General features: G+C 43.4%; 1 protein-coding gene across 6 annotated transcripts in view; it reads left to right on the forward strand.

Moving 5' to 3' along the window:
* The window catches only part of LOC128345133 (cyclic AMP-dependent transcription factor ATF-7), a 170841-nt gene that overhangs the window by 113831 nt on the left and 31390 nt on the right, over positions 1-25620 (forward strand). For all 6 annotated transcript variants that reach the window (XR_008316277.1, XM_053296593.1, XM_053296596.1 and 3 more), the window contains 7 exons: positions 3336-3432; positions 6787-6905; positions 14517-14651; positions 15917-16074; positions 17900-17999; positions 23024-23137; positions 25338-25490. Coding sequence is in view for 5 of the 6 variants with exons in the window: in XM_053296593.1 (XP_053152568.1) it covers positions 3336-3432; positions 6787-6905; positions 14517-14651; positions 15917-16074; positions 17900-17999; positions 23024-23137; positions 25338-25490 (876 nt within the window). In the remaining variant the exon portion in view is untranslated. The remainder of the gene's footprint in view (positions 1-3335; positions 3433-6786; positions 6906-14516; positions 14652-15916; positions 16075-17899; positions 18000-23023; positions 23138-25337; positions 25491-25620) is intronic.

The raw sequence follows: 25620 nt of genomic DNA on the forward strand, positions 1-25620 counted from the left end.
AGGATTTGGAAACCCACAAGGTTATGAAGTATATGCAGGTAGTACTGTAACTCGGGGGTGGGGAATTTCAAGGCACATCAGGTAATCGGGGGGGGGGTTACGTCCGACGTCCATTTCCACAATTTGTCCCATTGCTGTTTAGAAGATATACTCTTGTCTTTTTGCACATAACCATACAAACTTTTCTAGAAGAGATTTACTGTCTCATCTGCGTGAACCTCTTGGTCGCGTCTTCCCTCCCTATTCCTATGCAGGAGCATTGCATAAATGACATACAGGTTTACTAACCTGATTACGAGAAGGGGAACGTTCCAGTTCCCTAGTATGAGGGCACCCATTGCCAGTCTGTGAAGACAATACTGAGCTAGATAGACCAATGGTCTGACTCAGTATATGGCAGTTTCCTATGTTCCTATAGCTTAAATATCAAGGTGTTTTTTTTAAAGGCCATTGCTCCACCCAATACAAGATAAGCTCTCCCCCCATGCCTTTATTATGGAAATGAATCAGATGGTGAATGAACGGAGTGGCTCATGCCATGATGTTCATTCACTCCCCATAGACATTCGCTCTGGAATGAATAAGATTTAAGCTGAATCAGCCTTCTGATTCATTTCTGCAATGAATGAGCACCCTTAGTACATATTAGATGGTCCACGTCATCACTTTGCAGTGTCACAAATCCCCTCCCCATCTCGAATTCTACTGCAGGTGCTGCTTTTCGCATCCTGGAACATTGAGATTCATGGTGTTCCATATGAGTAGTTATATGTACAACCGTTAACATTTTCATATTTAGGGGCTGAGTGAAAATGAGGGGGTTCCTGGTTTCAAATATGCTCAGTAGACATAAGCCACATTGCACTTACACACGAGTTGAATGGTTCTCTGCTTATTCCATAGACGGTTTTGGAGAATTGGAGGTTTGCAATGGATAATTTTATGAACTTAACATTTGCAATTAACTCCTGTCTGTTCAGAGAGGGGCAAGGGATCTGACACATGGATAGGCCTACCCAACTCCACCTGAAAGGGTTGCAAGTGTGATAGGGAAGGGCAAAAGCCACCTGGTGCAGCTTTCTCTATGACTACAGCAATGTGGCAGGAAAAAATGTGTGTCTGATTAAATTCTTCCCTCGGTCTCAAAAGCAGGATATCCTTTCCGAAATCTGGACTTGGCAACCAGGGGAAGAGATTAAACACTAATGGCTGTGGCTCACGCTCCTTCCCTTTTGGTGTTCTCTTCCATCACTTGGCCTTCTGTGTGGAGAGACATGTTTTAGGGCTTAGGTGCCATGGGTAACCTCCAGGTTTTGGCATTAATTGGAAAGCAACACAATCTGTTTTGGTTTGAATACAATAAAGACTGTAGAACTGCTAGAAGCCTATCAAAGGTTGTTAAACCTGCAGTGTATAGAACGAAGCCATGTGGCCTGATCGGCAAAGCTGCATGCCTACAAAGTGCTGAGCAAAGCCTAAAAGGGATGCAGCTGCCTTATGAGTCCAATAGGAGGTTTCCAGGTAGCTAAGAGGCTGGGACAGGAAGGGCAAGATTCGGGCACAGCAGCCCACTGTCAAGCAGTCGAAGTTGCTTCCTCAACTCTCTGTGCCTAAATGGCAAAGCAGCAGTTCTGTGTGCCGAAGCTAACGAGAATGTCAAGAGGCAGTGCCCGGGCTTGGCAACTGGCCCTTTGGCATTGCTAGGTGGCCTTCAGCGCTGCCCTCTCTCTTCCCTCCGCCCCTTCCTGGTCTGCTAACAGCATTTTAAAAGAGTAGACATGGTTTTTGTTTGCTTTTTAGAACAATAAAACCCCTTTACTGGGGTTCAGGTCAACAGCCTTGCATATGCAAAGGAATGTCCATTTGTGGAGCTCCTTCCATTGAGGGAAATGGAATCATGCAGGGACTTTGTGCATGCATTGGAGTACATGTGGAACTGAATTGGAGCAAAAATCTTGATTCTGAGGAAACAAGGAACAGTGAAAGTTGGTGCACATGCATGTACACAGACCCAATTTTACTTTTATTTAAGACTGCCTTATTATCCAGAATAGCAATAATGTTTGGAAAATGACGCATTGAGTCATAAACTTGATCTAGGTGGGCTTGTATCAAGCCACAATCTCTCACTTGCATTTTGTAGCTGGAAACAAATTGTTGAGCTGCCCTACAGGCTGGTTGTGAGAATGAACATGAGGAAGATTGTAAAGTATTTAGCATAGTTAGTGCTACAGAAATCAACATGTTAATAGTAGAACTGCAAGCTTTAAAATGTTTAATGTTGCAGTTTAATCATTCATCAGCTTAAGCTTGGTTGATTAGTGGACACCAATTTTAATTAGTGAGGTTGAGAGTAAAGAGCGCACTTGCTAATTTTTCTTTAAAGGCTGTTCTGGTGCATATGTGTGTATTGTAGGGAATGAAAAAGAAAGCATTAGATGGCCTTTCCTCCTTAAAATAAATGGCTGGTTGATTGATTGGTTTCCTTCAGTATTTGAAAAAGGCTTTATATTGTGATTTTGGTGATCTGCACTTTTAACCATATTTTAACAATCGATGATCTGGCTTGAATCAACTAAGCACTATTTTAATTTATTGGCAGCCCCAGCAGTAATAAATATCCTTCTTCCTGAGCCTTTGCAGAGGGAGTCCATTTCGCCAGCAGTGTTTCAGGGACCAGCTACATGTTTGTTGTTTCCTGTAAATCATGCTGCAGGTGGAACATAGCATATTTTGGCACATGAGATGTGCAGGTCCTTGTTTACTGGGAGTGATGATTGAGCTGTTGTGTGTCTCTGTGTTCGTAGCCATTGGACAGTGATGCTGGGCAAAGCCTTGTCTTTCCTCTTCATAAACTGCATGGGCCAAATTGCCTTGTAGATGCCAGCTCTGTTTGGCACAACCCTGAGGCATTAACTCTTCTTCTGCTCCACACCAGTCACCAATAGTAAATAATTTCTCCCTCCATTAGTCAATAATAAAGTGGCACATTTCACAAAGCACTGCAGAGAATAATTCATGTTTCCTACTTTAGTTGCAGCAACTACGTGCCATTGCCTTTTCAAACATTTTTGATTATTAAACCTATATCTCTCAATTTGCCAATAGCTCAGCATGTAATAGCCTTTCCCCCTTCCATTTAGAGAAAATTGTGTTCACACAGCACTTCTCTTGCAATCTGTCCTGTTCTGGTTTTGCTTAGCACTTTGTACTGATTATATTACAACCTCTGTCTTGGGGCATTCCCACCCCACCCCAAATCCTGGTGCAGGATGTATGCTGTAATATAAAACGCATTTATTCAGGCTTCCCCCCCTCTAAATGTTTCATTTCAGAGGTTTACAAATGAGGACCACCTGGCGGTTCATAAACTCAAGCATGAGATGACATTGAAATTTGGTCCTGCCAGAACGGACTCAGTCATCATAGCAGGTATGTGCTGTAATCCAGGTCAGCTTGGAAAGTGGCATATTAATACAATCCCATTGTAAGACTGATACCTGGGACCAGATGCAGTGAATAATATCAGTTCCTCTCAAGTTGTGACCTTTTAATTGGGAGAAGGGCTGGGAGTGGGGAGTGAGACTTTTCAGGTAGAGGGGTGTGTGTGTGTGTGTGTGTGTGTGTGTGTGTGTGTGTGTGTGTGTGTGTGTGTGTTCGGGTTTTGACAGAGTGAAAGATTTATGTACAAAAAGCCTTTCTTCATGTGCTGTTCAGGGTGATGAACAAAAGCTGACAAGCCCAGCTTCCTCTTCTTGTCCCAAGTGTCAGTTTTCTCAAGCTTTTAGGCTGGCAGTTAATAAATCTGAAGCTGTGAGTTGGCTGCTGCCTGGAGTGCATTTACAAAGCCCAGCCGAGTCTCTTTCAACATGTACAGTCAATGCAACCCTTTATAAGATTTTAGTCTGGCAATAGATTATTGCCGTTTAGGGATTTTCTTTCTTTCTTTCTTTCTTTCTTTCTTTCTTTCTTTCTTTCTTTCTTTCTTTCTTTCTTGATGAGAGGCAGTGCTACAATTATTGAATGAAGTGGGTTTTGATCTAGAGTGTTCAAAGAAAAAGAATCCCTTTTTTTAATATTCCAAAGTTTTCATTGGAGAATCAATACTTTGTCAAAGTCCTCACTCTATACGCTTCAGGGTCTGCTTCCTTGGTGTACCTTCCCTAGGGCAGAACACACGATGGGACTTTTGAGCCCTGTAATACTTACAAAACCTGTAGAATTTGGGCACGTGCAGTTTTTCCCATTCCTGTATCACAGATAGGAAAAACTATTCCTGCTGCAGGAATTGCAGACAGGAACTATTATAAATAATTACAAGTTGTCTGTAAATTGTGCATTAATTGGATTCAATTCTGTGCCAATGTGTGTGTGTTTTTTAAAAAAAAAACACCTCTTACCTGCCATCATTACAGTTCTTCTAATTTTATTGTATAAAAGATCAGCAGTCACAATTGGTTGGGTTTTTTTTGCTTTAAATTTTTATTGATTTTAACAATATCTTGAAAATCTCATTACATCCAATTAAACCAAAAATTGACTTCCAGCTCACCAATCAGCACGAATCACTAACTATACAATTAACCCTTGCTATAATAATTCAAAACATATATCCTATATCTTACCAAACTCAATTTTAGTCTACTCAACCTGCTAATGTTACTACATTTCAAACCCTGTTGAAAAATCAATATTAGGAAAATAGTTCTTTAGGTACAGTAAGAATGATTTCCAGTCTTCTTTAAAACCTTCCAAATTTTGATCTCTTATCAGTACTGTAAGTTTTGCCATCTCCGCATTTCAAGGGTAGTACATGCAAATCATTCTTCTTCTTTCAGCAACCATGTAATTAAGCAGATGAGTCACTCAGACTTCCCCTCTTGCCCTTACAAACATCCCGCAAATGTCAGCCCACACAGCTTGTCTCTCTAACAAGAATAAATCAGTCTTTTTCTTTCTGACACCACATCATGTAATGCACAAGTGGAAGATGTCCTCTGAGATCCCCAGCTTGTTAAACATCAGCTGGCTTAGTAAAGGCCCAGCAAAAGCTGTTTATATGGACTGAGATTTGAGCCAGGGCTGTCTGTATTCCATGCCTCCACAGCTGCACTGCACACACTTGGAGTTTGGTCATGGATGCAAAATTGGGGGATCTTCCAATTTCATTTGAAAGGAGGGGGGGGGACCATATTTCTAGCCTCTTATGGATTCAAAGGTTGAAAATGTTTAAGAAATTCATTGTGAAATTTCAGAATGCTTAGCAGGGTTTCCAGTGTTGGGGCTTCCCTGGGCCTAACAGAAGCCATTTTTAAAATATGGTAGATTAAGTGCAGAATGTACACAGCCCTTTAGAGACAAAGCAAAATGCAATTTCCTTAGCAATTAGGTATTCTGAAGGAGAAATAAATAAATAAAGTGGCTGACATGGAGCACAGCTATGCACTAATTGCACACAAGGCTTGTCTTAAAAACAACTCTGCTGGATCAGGCCAAGGCCTGTCTAGTCCAGCATCCTGTTTCACACAGTGGCCCACCAGATGCCTCTGGGGAGCCCACAGGGAAGAGGTATGTGCATGCCCTCTCTCCTGCTCTTGCTCCCCTGCAACTGGTATTGAGAGGTATCGTGCCTCGGAGGCTGGAGGCGGCCCACAGCTAGGGATGAGCACGAACCTGTTCAGAGGCCCTTGTATGGTCCTCCAAACAGTTTGGAAAACGGGCTAGCTTGAAGGTTTGACGGCGGGGCGGAGCTTGTCTGCCTTTAAGGACGGAGTAGGATGCTCCCCCCACCAGCGCTCAATTTCCTAACAGTCCATCGGGGCGGCAGCGTACCTCCTTGCTGCCCCATTGCCCGCTTTACCAGAAGTAACCGGAAGTACTTGATGCGCCTGCGTGCGCCATGCTGGCACATTGAATAATTCCAGTTACATCCAGTAAAGAGGGAAACGGGGTGGCAGGGAGGTACATGACAGACTGTTAGGAGATCGAGCGCCGGCAGGGGAAATGTGTGTGGGGGGGGAGGTAAGTGCATCCTCCTTCGCCCTTAAAGTTATTCCCACTGCCTCCATCAAACCGGTTACATGCACATCCCTACCCACAGCCACAAGACTAGTAGCCATTGATAGACCTGTTCTCCATGAATCTTGCAGTGTACATGCACATGCGAGTAGGGGAATGGGGAAGCGATGTTCGTTTCCTTCCCCTCTCTGCAACAGTCCTTTTCTCAGGAGCTGTGCAGCCCACATAGACATGTTCGTGGCAGAGGAAAGGGCCCTGGTTGTGGGCTTCTGGCTTAAGGCATCTGGTAGACCACTGTAGGAAACAGGGTGCTGGTTTAGATAGGCTTTGGGCCTGATCCAGCAAGGCTCTGTTCTTACATTCTTCTCCAGATTTACACCAGTTTTATCCAACTCAAACTGTCCGATTCAATCTTACAACTGTCTAAGTGGACATTCCTGCTGCCCAACTCCTTCAGTCCTTGCCATTCCAAGTCCCTACCTATAGTCTGCCCGGTTGTCTCTTCCTCTGAGGCATGGTATGTTACAAATTCTCTGATTCTGCTGTCATCAGTAGGAAGGATTTCACATGTTCAGACTGCCATTTATAAAATACAGATGGGTAGACATGTATGAATAAAGGACTCTAAACTGTTTGAAATTTAAAAGAGTGAAAAGGAAATAGTTAGAAATGTCCACTGTGCATATTTCTGGCTCCTCATTCTGTGAAACAAATATTGTAATCTAAACTTTTATTTCTGTTTGTTTCTTTTTCTTCCTCTCTAAACAGATCAGACTCCAACACCAACCCGTTTTCTGAAGAACTGTGAGGAAGTTGGCCTCTTCAATGAGTTGGCAAGTTCATTTGAGCATGACTTCAAGAAAGCCACAGAAGATGATGAGAAAAAGGCAAGAGGCAAAGGACTTTGGGCTCATTGAACTAAAATGTTAGGAGCTGCAGGGAAACTCTCTGTTCTTGATTGTCCTTAAATAGTGCTCATCTGGGGATTTAAGATATAAGCATTTATTTTTAGATGTCTATCCTACTTTTCCTTCTGAGTTTCCAAAGCAGGTTACAGTGTTAATAAAAAGCAATAAATGCATGTAAACTTCCATCAATATCTCTGATGGAGGGTGGTTGATTGGTTGTAGGTGAAATGGCTGCAGACCCGCACAGCTCTGGGAGGGAAGGAGCCAGGTCCCTATTGGTCCCAGACAGGGTTAGGGTAGGAAGGGATCTGTCTCTCATTCTCATTCTCCCTCCTGCAGCCAGACATAACCAACCAACATTGCCAAACATATCCAACACTAATTAACATTGCCAAACATAATCAGCACAGTGGTCTATCCAGCATAATATCTGGTCTCCAACAATGCCTAAGTCAGATGATGCTACTTCATAGCCATGGAGTGATGTTACCATATTGCCAGACCAGTGGTCCATCTAGTCTGGAACTATCTACCGTCATTTGCAGTGCCTTTTGTGTGTGTGTGGAGGGGTGGGGGGAGAGATTCTCTTACCTTTCTTGGCTCTGCTTCCTGAATTGGGGATTTAACAGTTGTGTGCAAAGCACTAGCGTACATCCAGACCAGTGTTCTCTCTAATTTCTTTCATCTGTGTGCAGAGTGAATTTTATTCTGGGTGGCAGTATCAAAGCAGTATGTGCATACGTACAGTATATTCAGAGTGGGACCATCCTGATTCAGTCTGCGTGGGATCTAAAATTAACTGAGCAGACATAAAAAACCAAGGTTTCCCTCTAAGTTCCCACGCCATAGAGGGAACACTGATCCAGAATAACATTGTGCAGGTGAAAGAGCATTTTTCATCATGCAAAGGAGAAGGGGCAATCTTCAACAATCCCCCTGCCCGCCACAGCTGCCCCTGCCTCCTAAAAATATGGCCCAGAGGGTCCCACAACCTTCAGAGACATATTTTCAGGAGGCATGGTCAGCTGCAGTGGGAATGAGGATTGCTGAAAATCACCCTTCTCCCCTTACATGACAAAAATAATCTTTCCACCAGCTCGGCATTGATCTGGATGTTGGCCACTGTGTTTTGGGCCTTCTTTTTGAGTAAATACTGTTGTTCACATCTTGCTTTTAGCATTTTGGGGGCATCTTGAGTAGGAGCAGCTGTATCGTATTGCCATTTGGAGTAATAGGTAGTTGGGAATGCTGTCACTGAGTTAAGATTTATTTATTTTTTTGTAAACCTGTACTCAGAGGGGCACTTACCCCTGGACCTTGGGGACCCAGTCTGGTCCTCCAAGGTCCAGGGGGGCCTCCAAATGGCTGGTGGGCCTTGGCAGCCACTCCACGCCCACTCTGCCAAACCTCCGTATGTGTGTGTGTTGTTTTTTTAAAATCCCCCCCCTTACCGCAGCCGAAGGGTGCCTGTGGGGGGGGGGAGTGGAGCAGTCCTTCTCCCTTCTCCCCGCTCCCCCAGCAGCAGAGACACCTCTGCATGCCATTTTAAAAAAAAGTTTTTAAAAAACCAGAGGTTTGGTGGGGCAGACCCCCCAAAGAAAGCTTCGGGGGGGCCTCGTGGCTGGGGGGTTTGGGTGCCCAAATCATCTTGGTGTGCCCCTGCCTGTACTAGCATTTAATATCTGAGTGGCATCAACGATGCTAGGGACTTCATGGACCATGAAAATTATGCTTCCTGTCTATAGGGATGACACTTGAATTGCCTCCCCTAATCTTGTGAGCTACTGAGCTGAAGCAGTAGGTCACAGGATGGATCATAGTGGGGTACCATCACATGGAGAAACTCCTTTGTTTCCATTGCTGGGGAAAATCAAGTGACAGCTTTTTGTTAAAAAGAGGCCAGTGATAATTCCTGCAGGCTGTTTATCAGTCCTGAAAGAGCGATTCACTGTTCTCATGAAGTGAGTGGAATACACAATAAGTGGAGCAGACTGGGATATCTTTGTCCTGCTTACTACTTTAGCAGCAGCTAACATTTGCTTCTGCTATGGCTGTTGCAGAGAATCCATTGGCCTAGGCTACCAAGAAGACAAAGGGGAAATAAGTGTTTTGAAGGAAATTTGAGAATAGGGTAGAAGAGAGTTAACTGTTGGTAGACTATGAAGGAAAGGTGAAATGGTGGTGGTCCAAGAAAGGCTTTGAAGAAGACATTTAAAGGAGGAAAGAGAGCTAAGCTCTTCACCTAGGAGTCTGTTTATAGTAAACCATGATTCTCACTTCTAAAGCTAGAGTGACAAAGCAGCCCCATCATTAAAACTCCTGCCTGTTGTTTCATTGAATATTTACTTTCTCATTGGCTTGGAATGTGAACAGCAGAAACATAAATAGAGATAGTCTAATATTTTAAACTTGAAGAATTTCCATAAAATAAAAATAGGCGCTTAATGCCCAACTGCTTGTCAGAGCCCTGCACGTTATTGGCTAGAGCACTGGATTCCAGAAGCAGGCTTATCTCCTATTGAGCAATAGGGTAAAATGCTACCTGTGCATAATGAAACCTAAAAAACTGAGGAAGGGACCTGGAATATCCCTAAAAGACTTGGGGCCCATACAGGACAGGCTACAGACTTTTTCTTCCATGTATGTGCATTTTTCTCTCCTCCAAAGACAAGAATGCCATTAGATTTTTAAAAGATTTTGCTTTTTTGAGGCAGATATAGAGGGTAAAATGATTTTTGTTTTCTAGACAATTCCACAAACTTGATTTATATAGGGATGTGCATGGACTGGTCCAGAGCCCATTTTAAGAGCCTCCAGACCTGGAGCCGGTTCGGCACCGGGTGTGTGTGTGGATCTTTAAGGATGGGGGAGGGTGTACTTACCCCTCCCGCCGCTTTCCCCCCTCCAGCGCACCCCGCTTTGTAAGCATTTGGGGTGGCAGGGTACCTTCCTGCCACCCCTACCCCCGTTCCTTGTCAAAAGGCTTCAAAAGCCTCACTGCGCATGCGCATGTCGTGTTCCTTTTTGCGCATGTTCTTTTTGATGAGGAACGGGGGTAGGGGCGGCAGGAAGATCCCTGCCGCCCCAAATGCTTACAAAGCGGGGAGTGCTGGAGGGGGGAAAGTGGTGGAAGGGGTAAGTACACCCTCCCCCACCATTAAAGAGCCCCCCTCCCCAGTGCCGGGCCGGTTCCACGCACACCACTAGATTTATATCCCATTTCTCATTTTAAAATCCCAATGCGGCTTATTATTATTACATCTATAATGATCTAAGAACTTCATAAAAGATAAAATGGAAAGAAGCCCTGCCTTATAATCTGTGTCAAAATACAGTTGCCTGCTGTTGGGTTTGCAAATATGTAGTTCTTGAAATTGCACCTTTGCAATTTGGCTGAGAAAAGAGATTTTCTTCCAGGAAAAGAAGGGACCTAGAGTAAGGGCAAAATCTTTGCCCAGTTAGTTGTTGCAAGCTTTGGAACTCACCTCAGGCAAAGTTGAACTAAGGTTTAACAGGACCCTTATAAGGAACAAATGGAATAGTGATGCCAAAGCAATACATATTGTTGTGCACTCTTTGATTTTCAAAGCGTTCTAAGAACACCACTTAGGTAGCATACACATTTTTAAAAAGTCCTTTATTTTCTCTCTTCAGACTGAAATTCTGTTTAGTAAATTGAGAGGTCTCTGCATGCCATTAGCTTGTTTCTCAGCAGAACTGCTGTGGAAATCAAATCACATACTTTTTCAAAAGCAATGGGGAATTTAGAACTCAGTTGCTAAAAGCTCCTGGCCCTTTATTCCTCTAGTAGCATGGATATTTTAACCATGTGTCGATTTTGCATACTGCTGCAGTTCCCTCTCACAATGAGGGGCTCCTTTGTGTATGTTTGGAATTTCTTGCCTTTATTTTTATTGCAGCCCAGAATCTTAACTTTTATTTTGAGGTTGGCTTTATAAATGGCTTGACAACCCGCAGTCTAGCCAGACATTTTATATCTTGAGACCACCCATAATCCCGTTGTACTATTTAATATCTACCACTAGGATTCTTGGGTTGCTATGAGTTTATTGTTAAAAATGACTCCGTCCTAATATCTATGACCTCCAATTGGAGACTGCAGTAGTTCAAAGCTTGGGCCAGTTTCAGGCAGGCTGAAGGAGTTATACCTGCTAGAATTGTCTAGATTGTTAGATCCGGCTGGTTTGCTATTCAGAAAACTTGGCAGGAGCTTTTGGGCACATTCATGAGATGCTTTGAACATTTGACTGAGTGGAGCCCAGTTGCTGGTGCTAGTTTCAGAGCGAGTGTGTGTGTTTTGTCTTGGGTGATTTCAACCACAAACTTGGTGGTAATTAAATCCTGAAAGAGGTTATTTCCAGACAAGCTGTTCTGTGGATGACTGACATTTGCAATTGGAGCATCAGCCACATAGAGTCCACACATTTAGAATGCCAGTCCCTTTGCCATTCACTGCTCCTTGTAGTTCAGAAGGAGCTCCTTGTGGTGCATAATGAAAAGCAAATGGATGTAACATCTAGAAGCATACAGTGGGGCAAGTCAGCTGCAACAGTTGTTGCAGATTTATCCTGCCCTTTCTCCAAGGAGCTAATAACAGCATATATTATTCTTCCCCCTTAGTTGTTCCTCACAATAACTCTGTTAGATTGGTTACTCTAAAACAACAGTGCACAACTTTGGCTCTCCAGCTATTTTTGGACTACAGCTCCCATAATTCCCAGCCACAGTGGCCAGGGATGATGGGAGTTGTAGTCCAGAGTTGTACCACTCTGCTCTAAAAGATGGAGACCAACAAGCTCTCTGGAGCATTTGAACCAGGCCTTCTTGGTCCTAGTCTAGCACTCCAGTAAAATGCCCAGTACATTTTATTTTATTAAAAATATATACTTCCTTTGTTGATTCAAAGTGGCTTACAGCAAAAATTAACATTTTAAAGCATCATAAAACAACATAACATAATAATAAAATCTCATACCAGATCTAATTAAAACAATAAAACCCATTTCACAGTGACTCTAGGAACTAGAGGGAACCAGGACACTTTTTGAAAAAGCCAAATCTTAGCCAACCTCTACAAGATAGGGAGAGAAGAAGCCAACAATTTCACAGGAAAGGAGGGAATTATCTCCTGTGTGGCCACCACCAGCTAGCTATAAGAGAGTTCACTCTTTTTCTGAACATTAAAACATCTTGGATAGTGATCACTTCAGTGTATACAAAGATGGTAAATAGACAGTTACCTCCTGTATAGAAAGTATGATTGTTTGTTAAGGGTGCTCCTCCCATCCTAATTTATCCATTCTTTGACGTTGTCAGTTCTGTTTAGTCTGAGTTCTGTACAGAACTCCAAAAATGGCGTGGCCTATCTAAGGTTCTGGTCAGCACCAGGTCTATGACGACAACGATGAATATTTATATACCACTTTTCAACATAAGTTCCCAAAGTGGTTTACATTGAGAAAGAAGAGTAGGATGATGGGCCAGAGGCTTAACTTCTTTCTCAAGCTGACCCACTTTCAAGTTGTTTCAACACACTCCACATTGTCCATTCACCCTTCTAGGCTGACAAGTGGTGAGAGAGCAGGCAACAATTGTAAGTGGGTCAGGCTTGGCCTGGGGGCAGGGGGCCTCCTGTTGCTGAGCCCTAATCTCCTGTCATCTTAAGATTTTAAACCTGGGTGTTATTTGCATTATTATTTCACTCTCAAGAGTCTGAGAGTGAAACTCGCAAGGAGTTAATAATCTGGAGTACAAGACTATCAGTGTCTACCAGACTTGATGGCTACATGCGGCCTCCAAGTTCAGAGGTAGTCTATGTCTATGAATACCAGTTTCAGGGGAGCAACAGCATGAGAGAGTGTATGCCTTGATTTCCAGCTTCTGGGCTTCCCAGAGACATCCAGTTGATTGGCCACTGTGTGAAACAGGATGCTGGACTTGGGCCTTGGCCTGATCCAGCAGGGCTGCTCTTATGTGTTTATGTTATAAGCATGCAACCATAATAGATTAAATGGGGGTTTGTGCAGACTGATTTGGAAACCAATCCCTTTTGATATCAATATTTACGTCTGCAAAAACATTTAGCATTGCAGTATGAATAAGACAATGGGTAAGAAGATAGAGTAGGAACAGCAGAACGGAGAAGACAGAAGACAACAGGCAACCCGCCTTATAGAGTGGTTTAGTAAATGCTTGATAACCATGGGTTTTAAGTGGACTTAAAGAGAACAATTGATCTGGTGGAGGATAGTCCGCACATAAGGAATAGTCCGGCAGAAAGCAAAAGAGCAAAACTAAGGGTTTGAGGGTGATTAGCGGACAAACTGGCCCTTAGCAAAGGCATAAGAAACAAGAAAAGATATAGGATCTAGCTATGTGTTGCTACCCACCCACCCCAGGTTCTTCTATGCAGCTCCTTTGAATACATGGAGGGATGGCTTGCTCATGCTGTCTTGCTTATTACTTCCCAGCAGCTCATTCTGCTTGGTTTTATCATCTTGGCATACTGTAGAGGAGCACTATGCCACTCCTGAGCTATAGATTGCTCCTTTTGATTGCTTCCATGCTTTTTGCTGTGCTGTGTCTTGTTTTGCCATGAATGGCCCACGCCCCTCATTTTGCCATTTTCTCCTGCTGTTGCTCTGACCCCATTGATCTGTGGAGGGAACAAGCTGCTGTTAACAAAATTGGAAAAGCCATGCAGCGCAGTTGAAAATAGGGGTGGTGGCTTGCTGCCAGGTCCAGGAATATGATTAGGTTTTATTACAATGGGCTGGTCATAGATTTGTAATAACTTGTATGGCTCTCTTGTTGGCTTTTGAGAAATCAAGCAATAATTCAAAACTGACTTATATTATTGAGTTACAGGTCCTCTAGGAATGGAAGTGCCTTCTGTGACCTGGAGGCATTTCAGCTATATATATTTATAAATAAATAAATAAAAGCAAAAACTCATTGGAAAGAGTTGCTCATGTAGGTGTTTCTTACAGAGTCCCAAAACACTGCATTCCTGTGTTAATATGCATTCTTGGTATGAGCTGCTAGATGCAGTCTGATGTTCACCTAGGGTGAGTAGCAATATGCCTTGGTGACAAGGCAAGGGCCAAACTGCTCCTGCACCAACACGGTTTACTTTCTCTGAATCAGGCTACCTTGTGCTCTAGATCAAGGATTCTCAACGTTGGGTCACCAGATGCTATTGGACTGCAACTCCCATAATCCCTAGCCCCAGTGACCTTTGGTTGGGGATTATGGGAGTTGAAGTCCAATAACATCTGGGGACCCAGCATTGAGAATCCTTGCTCTAGATTGCCTAACTAAAGAGCTAGGAGCACTAACCCTTTGTGTCCAGGGAGGAAGAACAGTGTGGCATGCAGCCACATTAGCAGTAGGATGTGGAGGGGAAGACCAGTATAAGCAATTATCACAGGGATGGTTGACCAATACTTAACTATTTTTCAAGCTATGCTAGAAGGTGCTGTGCAGCAATCTGCAGACATTCTGTTTGAATGCCTTAAAATGTGGCCTGATATAACTTATATTTTAGCATTTGGCTGTTTCCTTCCATAGTGTTCTGGACCCCTGGATATGTCTCTGCCCTCTACCCCAGATATCAAAATAAAAGAGGAAGAGCCCGTTGAAGTGGACTCTTCCCCTCCAGACAGTCCAGTGGCAAGTCCACGGTCACCGCAGGCCAAGGAAAAGGTGAGCTTTCGTGAGTCATCTTTTGATCCGCCTTTTAATGGCTTTCTCCCATATAAAAAATTGTCATAGGTTGGAAAAGGCAGAAAGAAGGTGTTCATTTTCTGCCTATAACTACTGCTTATAGTTTCCCATTGCAGGAAATGCAATAGCTTAATTGAATGTTCTGTCTTGTCTCCCCCTCCTCCCCAACAATTGCCTGTGGGGCCATTGCTAGACTTGCTTCCTGTCTATAACTGCATGGAAGAGCTACTTGTAAGAATTGGCACCCCCATATGGATGGTGGATACATGGGAGGTGTCATGAGAATGCAAACCACAGCATGCTCCCATGTGCAATCAATGGGGGTGAGGGGGGGGCAAGAAGCATGTGAATTGGGCCATTGAGAGGAAGAAAGTCCTAAAAGAATGAAGTAACATATGTAGAAGCTTGATTGACATGATTTGCTTTTCAAACTCTTGCCTCTAGGCAAAGCCCATTCATCCATGAAACTTGCAGGTTGACTCTGGGCCAGTCACTTCTCTCTCTCAGCCTAACCTACTTCACAGGGTTGTTGTGAGGAGAAACTTAAGTATGTAGTACACCTCTCTGGGCTCCTTGGAGGAAGAGCGGGATATGAAATGTAAAACAATAATAATAAATAATTGGTTTTCCTATTCAGATGACCTTTTCCACCGTGCTAGATTTTACCTATAAATTCATGAATAGAGAGCTGACCATCTATATCATCTACCTCCATTGTGATGTGGATACAGATGTGCTGCAAACTGCAGAACATGGCAGGATCCAGTGCACTTATTGTATTTAAATATCCCAACTTTCTTTTCAAAAGAGCAGGTTTCTAGCCCTCAGGATACAAAGCAGTTTTTGAGACAGTTTCTACTCAAGTCAGAGCAAACAATTCTGAGCTTTTTTCTCTCTTAAAAGCCCTCTTCTCTGCCCTGGACTGGACTCAAGTCCCAGTTACCTGACCCTACCTGCTGGATTCTGATATCTTGCAAGTGGGGGGAAAGAAGTTTTTCCAAACCAATGAAGTGTTTCTTTTTGTTGCAAACAAGCCTGATCAGGCTGAACCATTAGGAACTTCCAGAAAGGGATTATTATTAGGACTTCTATTTTCTATGTTGACAATTGAATTAGTAGTTCCCCTGTTTTATGCTCCAGTTTCTGCTCGTGTGGTGGTCTTGAAGATTTTCAAAGATGTTAAGAGGATTCATGATTATCTTACGTAAATAACATCTAACATTGGGTGTGCGCGTGTTTCTCAGGAGAGTGCTTCAAAGCCTGTTATCATCTCTACACCTACTCCAACCATTGTACGTCCTGGGTCACTGCCACTGCACTTGGGATATGATCCTCTACATCCCACTCTCCCTTCTCCAACCTCTGTCATCACCCAAGCGCCACCTTCCAACAGACAGCTTGGGTAAGTATGGAGCTGGGGAGAGAGAGGTGCAAGGACCTTAAGGGACTTGAATTTGGGTGTTCAGTTAATTGTTGAACAGTCAGCTGTTTTTCTTGCAATATCTCATGATTTTAAATCTTGCAGAATATGGCACTTTTATTTAAAAATTGCACAACCACCACCATGAGGAAAAATTAGGATCCAGGTTAAACTTTATACTAAATACTTTATTATAGGGGGAATAAACTGCCTTGGGATAAATTTTATGCAAGTTGGTATAAGAATTGAACAATCAATCAGTCAATAAGCTCTTCGCTGGAAAGTTGAAAAGGGACAGGGAGAAGAAGCAGGCTTGAACAGTTCAGCATGCATAGCCCTTTCCCACAAGCTAAGGCTCCAGCCTCCGTCTTCTTTAGCTTCCCCTCTGAGTCAGTGGGGCTACAGTGTCACTTCTGCAATCTCCTTCCCATGAATAATGCAAGACTCCTCTCCTCCTTTCTAGTGCTCTTGCTTAAACTGGTCTTCCCTCTCTTCTTAGAAGCACCTGCTTCCTGTTTTCCTGAAGAGCTTGCATCTTATTCAGACTTCCAGTGCCACAGCCTCCTCCTAACTACACCCTGGATGCAAGGAACAGCCCTGTCTTGGGGGAAGCCACACCCCTCTTTTCTTCCTCCTATAGAAATTGAAGAACTAACCTAGACAACACATGGCAGACGCATGTAATGTTTCCCAGTGGATTTTTTAAAATTGGAAAGCAGCTGCAAGAGGCTAAGTGGGGTAGCAGGGAGGCAGGGACTGCTGAATCCTTTCCCCTCCAGCCATTTTCCTGCTCAGATTCACCCCCAAGGATGAAAATCAGCTTTGGAGAGGCATCTTGTGCCAAAAGGGAAAGGGTTAAGCAGTCTTCTTGCCAATATTCCTCTGCTTAGTCTTGAAGTGTCCCATGGCTGCTTTTGATTTTTAAAAGAATCCATTGGGAGACTCACAAGTATCTGCCATGTAATGTCCAATTTGTCCTTGAATCTGATCTCTCTCTGGGAGATGTTCTGTTCCAGGTCAGATGGCTCTTGATGGGCTTTTTCCTCCTTCAGATATCTACTGAAATGCTTATTTCTCCTGACATGGGCATGGCCATCTCCAGAGACAGCAAGGTGGCACAGATATCAGAGCCCTGTGTCCAAGATACGATCCACAAAGAGTCTGAGGAAGCTAGTGGGCAGCATAGAAGGGGTGAACTTCAAACAAAAATGCCACATGGGTCTTTGGTTTGCTTTTCCCTTATCTTAGTGACCTTTTAGTTTCACCTCTCTGTTGAGAGGAGGCCTACTGATCACCTTATTGATCCCCAAAAGAATTAATGCACGAATCGACGAAATCGACTTGTGCGGTTGTGCATACATTTAGGTGATGTGCCAGTACACTTTTTAATCTGGATGGATGATAGAGCCCAGAATTCATTCCTTGCCACATTTCTCTAATAATCACAGAAGTTGAAGTTAGGTGTTATTTCTAAGTGGCAGCTTCCTTTATGACAGAAAAATCGTAGCCTTGTGTACCTTGTTTAAATTTGAGTAGATAAATGCAAGCTGAAAGCCTCTGTGCTTTTGTAGCCCATGTGCTCTCTGGCAAGGAGGCCAATTAACTAGCAATTAAGGAGTTAAATTGGGAAACTTGTTATGTTTCTCCCAGGCAGTGCAGAGATGTCCAGCCTGCTTCATGGAGTGCTTACAAGAAGGAGGTTCTGTATGTCAAAAGGAATAATCTGCACCTGGAAATTATTGGGCAGCAATGGCAGATCATGCACATAAGTTGAACTTCAGTGTTTGTTTTGTTTTCTCTCTTCCAGGTCTCCAACTAGCTCCATACCACTTGTCATGCACCTTGTGAATGGACAAACCATGCCTGTTCTTCCTGGCCCTCCTGTTCAGATGCCTTCTGTCATATCGGTAATAGAAGCTTCCAGCATGGCCACTTTTGATAAAGAAAGGGACAGCTTTTCCCTTTGCAGAGCATATGCGGGCACTTTAATTGGCAAAATTGACACTGCTCGCTGCCCCTCTGTGTGAGATAAGCCTGAGCTAGAAGGGAGGAGGCGGGGATGAATGGAGCTACTGCCTGCAAGGTAACAGTGCCTGCCAACCACATTGCAGGTCAATAAGGCTGAAAACTGAATCCTCATCTGAGCAGATGGCTGTCACTGTTGGTTCCAGGGCTGGGAACTGCAGGCTCTCGGATTAGCTAGCTCTATGGTGAAATCATTCAAGCTTGCAGAGAACATGTTGGCCTTTCCAAGCCAGGAAAACTCCCTCCCTGGCCTCTTTGGGGCATGAAATGGTTATTTAGCTTTTATTTCTGTATATGAAATTTATCAGGATATGTGATTGACAAACACAAATACCTTCTAGTGCAATCTTCTTTGCTTCTGCTGCTGACTACACAATCTGCTCAAATCCAACATCTGTTTCTTCCTAGGTATACCCATTTAACTGTTTAAAAAGTTTCTGCCATGTGTTGGAGCTCATAGTTAGTTAAGAGTAAGCCTTGTAAAATCTGAAAGGCTAGGTGTAAAGAGGAATACAACGGGCATCTCCTTGTGTTTCCAGTTGCATAGCTTGCAGTACTCTAGTTAACCTTCCATCTTCCTCTTTCTCCAACAACTGTGAAAGTTTAAAATGTCGACTGTAATAATGTAAGGGTAGGGATGCCCCACAAAGCATCACAGAAAGGAAGAAAAATTCCATGGTCACCCTTGGCAAATTTCTTCCTCACTGTAAAAATGAAACACTCCTACCATCATATATAAGCTGCTTTCACACTAGCTCTTTTCACTGGAATTGCCATTCTTATTCACTCACTCCTCATGGAGCATCCAAATGACACTGCTGTCAGTCTCTTGCTTTCCAGTGTTTCCTCTTGTTTTTGTCCTCGTTTTTCTTTTTAAGCTTGATTTGAGGCAAGCTATGTTGCTGTTACAAGTGCAGTATCAGCCTGCCTGGTGTGGAACAGCAGAGTGCTATTGAGGTTTTAAAAGCTCCTGGGCCTTTACTTCCTCTTTGCTTGTTCAGCCGATTTTATAGCTTCCTGATGAGTGTGGGTGCGGAATTAGTGAGGAATACTCTCTTTATTATCCTTGAATAGCCTCTCTGAATTGCCTCAATGTCAGGTTATGTTCCCACAGGTGAGGAAGAGGGCTTTAATTACTAGCTGCTACTTCTTGTTCTTTCCTTTCACTTAATAGTGAAATTGTGCTATTCTGCTGTTTAAAAAATGAAATGGAAAAAGTGAGAGGAAATTGGTCATTGAAGCCTCCCCCATGTCTACAAGAACAGTAACATACACTGAAGCAAGTAAGAGAAGCTATTCTAGGGTTATTTATGATGTTCATTACTAAGCCCCCACTTATACACATCAGGAAGCAATAAAAATGACATAACCAACAGGGACCATACTTCTGATACTGTTGCTGGGAACTTTTGGTGAATGGGGTTTACTTTGAGTAAATATCTTGGCCATGGGAAAATCTAGCTGATTTTCTAGGTCCTTGTCGGGTTTCAGGCCACGGCATAGCACGGAAACAGCATTGGTCGCTCTGGTTGATGACTTGTATCGTGACCTTGATGAGGGTAGCACCCCTCTCTTGGTCCTTTTAGATCTCTCAGAGGCTTTTGATACCATCGACCATGGTATCGTTCTGGAGCGACTGCGTAGGTTAGGAATTGGGGGCACTGTTTTGCTGTGGTTCCTTTCCTTCCTTAGTGGATGCTTTCAGTCGATGTGTATTGGTGGCGAGTGCTCTGCCCTGTGGCCACTCCTTTGTGGTGTGCCTCAGGGCTCGGTTCTCGCACCCTTTATTTTTAACATCTACATAAAGCTGCTGGGACAGGTCATCCGTTGGTTTGGGGTGAGATTCCATCAATATGCCGATGATACTCAATTGTATATTGCCACACCAGAGATGCCATTTCTGTGCTCCCCCAGTGTCTGGAGACTGTCAGGGTCTGGATGGGCCAAAGCAAGCTCGGACTTAATCCCTCCAAGACTGAGTTGCTTTTGCTTACTCCTCAATCTGGCCAATTGCCGAGTCTGAGTCTCTCCTTGGACAGGGTTGTGCTGCCCCTGAAGGAGGTGGTCCGTGACTTGGGGTCCTCTTGGACTCGTAGCTCCTGCTCAAGCAGCAGGTGGAGGCCGTGGCCAGAGGTGCCTGTGCCCAGCTTTGGCAGGCCCTGGCAACGATAACTCATGCCCTTGTCATCTCTCATGTGGATTACTGTAATGCGCTCTACCTGGGGTTGCCTTTGAAGACGACCGGGAAGCTTCAGTTGGTCCAGAATGCGGCAGCCCACCTGCTTATGGGTACTAGGAGATATTGTGGTATGACACCTCTGTTGTAGTCACTGCATTGGTTACCTATTTGCTTCTGGGCCAAATTCAAAGTGCTGGTTCTCACCTTTAAAGCCCTTCAGGGCTTAGCACCTGCTTACTTCAGGACCACCTCTCCCGGCCAGTTCTGTCCCGTCCTGTGAGATCTTCTCAGGTTGCCCTTCTTTCAGTCCATGGTCTCAGAGAGGCCTGTGGTAGGGCTTTCTCTGTTGCCGCCCCTTCACACCCACACCCACCCCGATTTGGTCTGCCTCCTCCCTTTCAGCCTTTAAGATCTTATTGAAGACGTTTCTTTTCCGCCAGGCGTTTGCCCTTTAAATCTCTCTCTCTCTCTTTTGCGGATCACGGTTTCATGTATCCGTGGCATGGATGGGTCTTAGAGACCCAGTGTTTTTAATACGCTGCATGTAATAGAGGGAATTTTCACCTATCCACAGTTCCTGAGTGGCCGGAAATGAATTCCGATGCCCTTTCCAACTGCCATTTTGAATCGCAGAGCCATTTTGCGGCTCTTCTTTGGGTTTTTAAAAAAATATTTTAATTGAAAAATAAGAGGATTTGGGGGGCATTCCTGGAGACCTGGAGAACAAGGTACTATTCTTTTCTACCCTTATTTCTGCCCCTTCCCCTCCACTCCCCATATACTCAAGGTCTCATTATTCACGGTTTCGTTATCCACGGAAATTGGTGGGAATGGAATCCCCGTGAATGAGGGCCACCTGTATCTAACACGGCAGGATCAAAACACAAGCACACAGACACAGGAAAAGAACTGTACAAGCCACAAGTAAAGCACAGACCAGCTACAAAAGGCTGCTTCTGTGAAGAGTAAATGCATTCTGAAGTCACCGGGGCAGCTCTGTCTGCTTGATTATTTAAAAAATGAATACTACTAATAATAAATAACAAGATTCTGAGCCAGAGTGGTATGGTGGTTAGTGTGCTGGACAAGACTGGGGAAATCCAAGTTCAAATCCCCATTCAGCCATGAAATTCACTGGGTGACTCTGGGACAGTCACTTATCTCTCAGCGTAACCTTCCCTCATAGGGCTGTTGAGGGAAATGTAACCATATGCACCACTCTGGGATTCTTGGAGGAAGCACAGGCTATACATGTAAAAGTAAATAAATCGATATAAGCCACAGGTAAAGCAGAGACCAGCTACAGAAGTGGAGAACAGATTCTGAAGTTACAAGGGCAGCTCTGCCGGCCTATTTAAAAAACGCATACGTAAATAATATAAAAATCACAGGTTTTTTCAGTTGTGCTTACTGCAGCTATGAACCATTTCCCGTAACTTAGAGGACACCATGGGAAGCAAAGAAGCATGAGGACACCCTCTCCCTCCTCCATGTCTGCTGAACAACTGGGTGGCACTCTCTGCCTACCTTGGGTGCCCACCACTTAGCCTGGGTGTCCATCCTAGCAAGCAAAAAATGTTTTTTAATAGAGGTCACTTCTTTAATCCTTGCCCAATGAACCATAACCATCAGTGGACATATTAATGTTACAGATACTGGCCACAATCCAGAGAAAAATCTGGTGAACTCTCTGCATAGCAAATGGATTTTAAAAATTATTTTCCTTCCAACATAATCCATTCCTTCCCACACCCACATGGAAAGCCACTTCTGCAATTATTTGAAAAGCAGTTTGGACTCAGAAGTTGAGCAGGCCTGGTTTATAGGGTGGTCCTAAGACTGCCTACTTTGCAAAACTAAAGTGAGCATGCTTATTGGCTCCTGCCTTCTTAATATTAATATTTTAAAAGATCTGGGGCTTTTCATTTGTTCTTTGAGGTTGGTGCTACCGTCGCCCACCTCACAACTCTTAAAGCAGCAGCAAGCTGCAGGCAAGAGCAGCAGGGAACAACAGAGGGAGGCAGTAGGCACACAAAATGGAGACACAGACAACATGGCTGACTGAGAAATTTAAGGTGAGCACCACCCACTTTGCCCATAGATAAGATCTGCCCCTGATTTTAAATCCGCTTTCAGTTAATTGCGGGAAAGTGGTGTCTCAGCAAGGTTTTCTAGAATGGAAGCAACCATATTGAGCTAACTAGTATGGAGCCAGAACGCATGTCTTTGACCATTTCTCTACTCATTGCAGGAAACACTTAATCTAGTGAGAACTTTCTAAAGGCTGCTTCACACATTACAATTTTGTAGTAGTATATTTTACACACAACTCCAACACATAACTCACTCTTTATGTAAGAGTGAATGTGCAGTGAACAAATATCTCCTACAGGTGCATTTGTCAGGGAGCCAGGATTGGTTGTGGTTCTCTGCTGAGATCTGCTGCAGCATATCATGTGTGGAATGGCCCTGAGGAAAATGAAGAACAAGATGTTTTCTCTTTTGTCTTTACTTCCTTCCTTTTCTGAACGGCCATTGGTACTGCTGTTTTCTATTAAGCAACTGTAATGCTGCTTTCTGAAACACTGCTGAGGAGAGATGTACAGTTTGTGAGGCAAGCCCTTTTTTACCCCTCTCTTTTTCATGGAAGGAAGTCTGTGCATAGAGAATCATGAAAAATGGCTGAACTTAACTCAGGGTACTTTCCATTTCCCTTCCTATCTATAGCTAGCGAGGCCAATGTCCGTGGTGCCAAACATTCCTGGTATTCCTGGTCCTCCAATTGCCAGCAGCGGCTCCATTTCACCATCAGGCCTTCCAGTGCATTCAGAAGCTAAAATGGTGAGTTCTGGTACATGTTCTGGTCAGCAACCTGAGTTCTGGTCAGCAACTTGTGCCTGTGATTTCAAGAAGTGTATTGGGGAAAGCACCACAACCCAATTATTTTAAAGTATGCTTTGAAATCACACACACACACACACACACACACACACACACACACACACACCCACACACACCCTTAACAGGTTTTACGACAAATACAAAATAATTGAAAGAAAAGATATTTTCAGACATACTGTAAGATGTGGTGATGGGATAACAGAATACCTAATGAACTCTACAATTTATAGTTAACTGATACAGTTTGCATAGTCCATAATACTGCTCTGTTGGGTAGTGATGGACAGCATATAACTCGTAGAGGAGAGGCTATCTAGAATAAGGGGAAGAAAAGAAAAGGATGGATAAGGGGAAAGGAGGAACAATAGACAGCATGGGGTGGAGGCTACCAACAAGCTCTTGCAACACACAGTCAAATTTTTCTTGGGGAAATTTGGAGCCATTGGGGAATGTTTCATGCATGGAACATGTGTTTGAAAGATGGGTGTGTGATGATAGCAAGGAAGACTTGCCCACAGTAGTAACTTTGCCAAAGTAATTAAGGAATTATTTTCATTTGGCGTTCATGACTGCTAGCTGTATGTAGTAGCCTTTTTCATTTCTCTGCTGCTGTTACCAGTGTCCATGTGCTAGCAGTTCTTGGGGGAAAGAGTGAAAAGAAAGGAAAGCAGACACAACAGTGAAGTATTTAATAGAAAAAAGTTGTACAGTTGTATGCAGCTTAATAAAATAAACAAATTTAAGAGGGTTTTGTCCTTTTTACATAAAATAAAGACAAGTAGGAAACAAAGCTTGTGGTTCACTAAAACGCCTAGATCCTTTTCACATGTACTGTTGCAAGCTCAGGTCACCCCTTCCTATAGTTGTGCATTTGAAATGCTGACCTTCACATTTGTGCCTGTTGAATTTCATCTTGTTAGTTTTGACCTAGTGTGAATCTGCCCAGATTGTTTTGAATCTTGATTCTGTCTTCTAAGGCAGCTGTCCCCTCTCTAGTCGGCAAATTTTGATAAGCATCTTCTCTAATCCCACATCCAAGTCATTCATACAAATGCTGAATAGCACAGAGTCCTGTGGCACTCTGCTGAATACCTGCCTCTACTTGGCATGGAGCCATTAATGTACCCAAGCTGTAGGTTCAACCAGCTGTGAGTCCACCTAACAGAAGTATCCTCTATCCTACATTTGCCATCTTGGCAAGAAGGATATTATAGTGTATTTTGCCAAATGCTAAAAATGATTTTGCTAAAAATCAAGATACAATATATCCTTGGTGTTCCCATGACCTACAAAACAAATAACTGTATCAAAAAAGGAAGTGGGATTAGTCTGACATGATTTTATTCATTCATTCATTCAATTTCTATACCGCCCTTCCAAAAATGGTTCAAGGCAGTTTACACAGAGAAATAATAAATAATAAGATGGATCCCTGTCTCCAAAGGGCTCACAATCTAAAAAGAAACTTAAGATAGGCACCAGCAACAGTCACTGGAAGATGATTTCTCAACTCTCCTTTGATGGCTCCTAGTAATCACCACATTTTCCCCCTGCGTGCCCACAGACCGACTGTCTGTTCTAGAATCTTGCCATCCCCTGCTAACTAAACAAAGAGGTGGTTCAAAATGGATGTTCTCTTATATTTAGCAGGGGGAGAGCATTTGGCTCTATCCAACCCCATCACAGCATCCCTTCAATGGCTGTTTCTGGGGTTTACCTTACGTTTCTTTTTTAGATTGTAAGCCCTTTTGGGACAGGGAACCATCTTATTTATTTATTCTATGTAAACCACTTTGGAAACTTTGTTGAAAAGCAGTATATAAATAGTAGTAGAAGTTGCTTTAAAATGTTCTGGTGTCATCTATTCTGCATTTGAAATACTTCTTGGCCATGGGTATATGAGACAGAGAAATACATTTATTTAAACAATCCATATTAATGTGAGAGATTCTCCTAAAAAGAAACTTTCTAACAAAAACTGCCAAAGATATTTTCAAGAGTTTTCACATGAGTCCTCCCTCCCTCTCAAAAAAGGCATCCCTGTGGCAGATAGAGAAGATTTAGGCAAAAACCTCAGTAAAGCCGAATGAAACCATTTATCCTTGACTGATTTTTGTGTGTGTGTGTTCTCCTCTTACAGAGGCTGAAAGCCAGCCTGACACAAGGTGTTACTTCCTCGCTAAACGGCAGCGGCATGGTAGTGGGGTCAGCAAGCACAATGGTGACCTCTCACCCTGAACAAGGTCAAATACTCATCCAGCACCCCGATGCACCTTCTCCAGCCCAACCACAGGTTTGCTTGAAGCCAGAATGTGTTAAAAGGGGGGCCTTCACGGTCTGCAATGTTTTGGGAAGGGAAGGCTATGCTATAAGCATTTGAAAATCTACTTGACTACGGTTATACTCTGTAACAGAGTATGGCA

Source organism: Hemicordylus capensis, chromosome 2 (genome assembly GCF_027244095.1).
Source record: "Hemicordylus capensis ecotype Gifberg chromosome 2, rHemCap1.1.pri, whole genome shotgun sequence".
NCBI classification, from domain to species: domain Eukaryota; kingdom Metazoa; phylum Chordata; class Lepidosauria; order Squamata; family Cordylidae; genus Hemicordylus; species Hemicordylus capensis.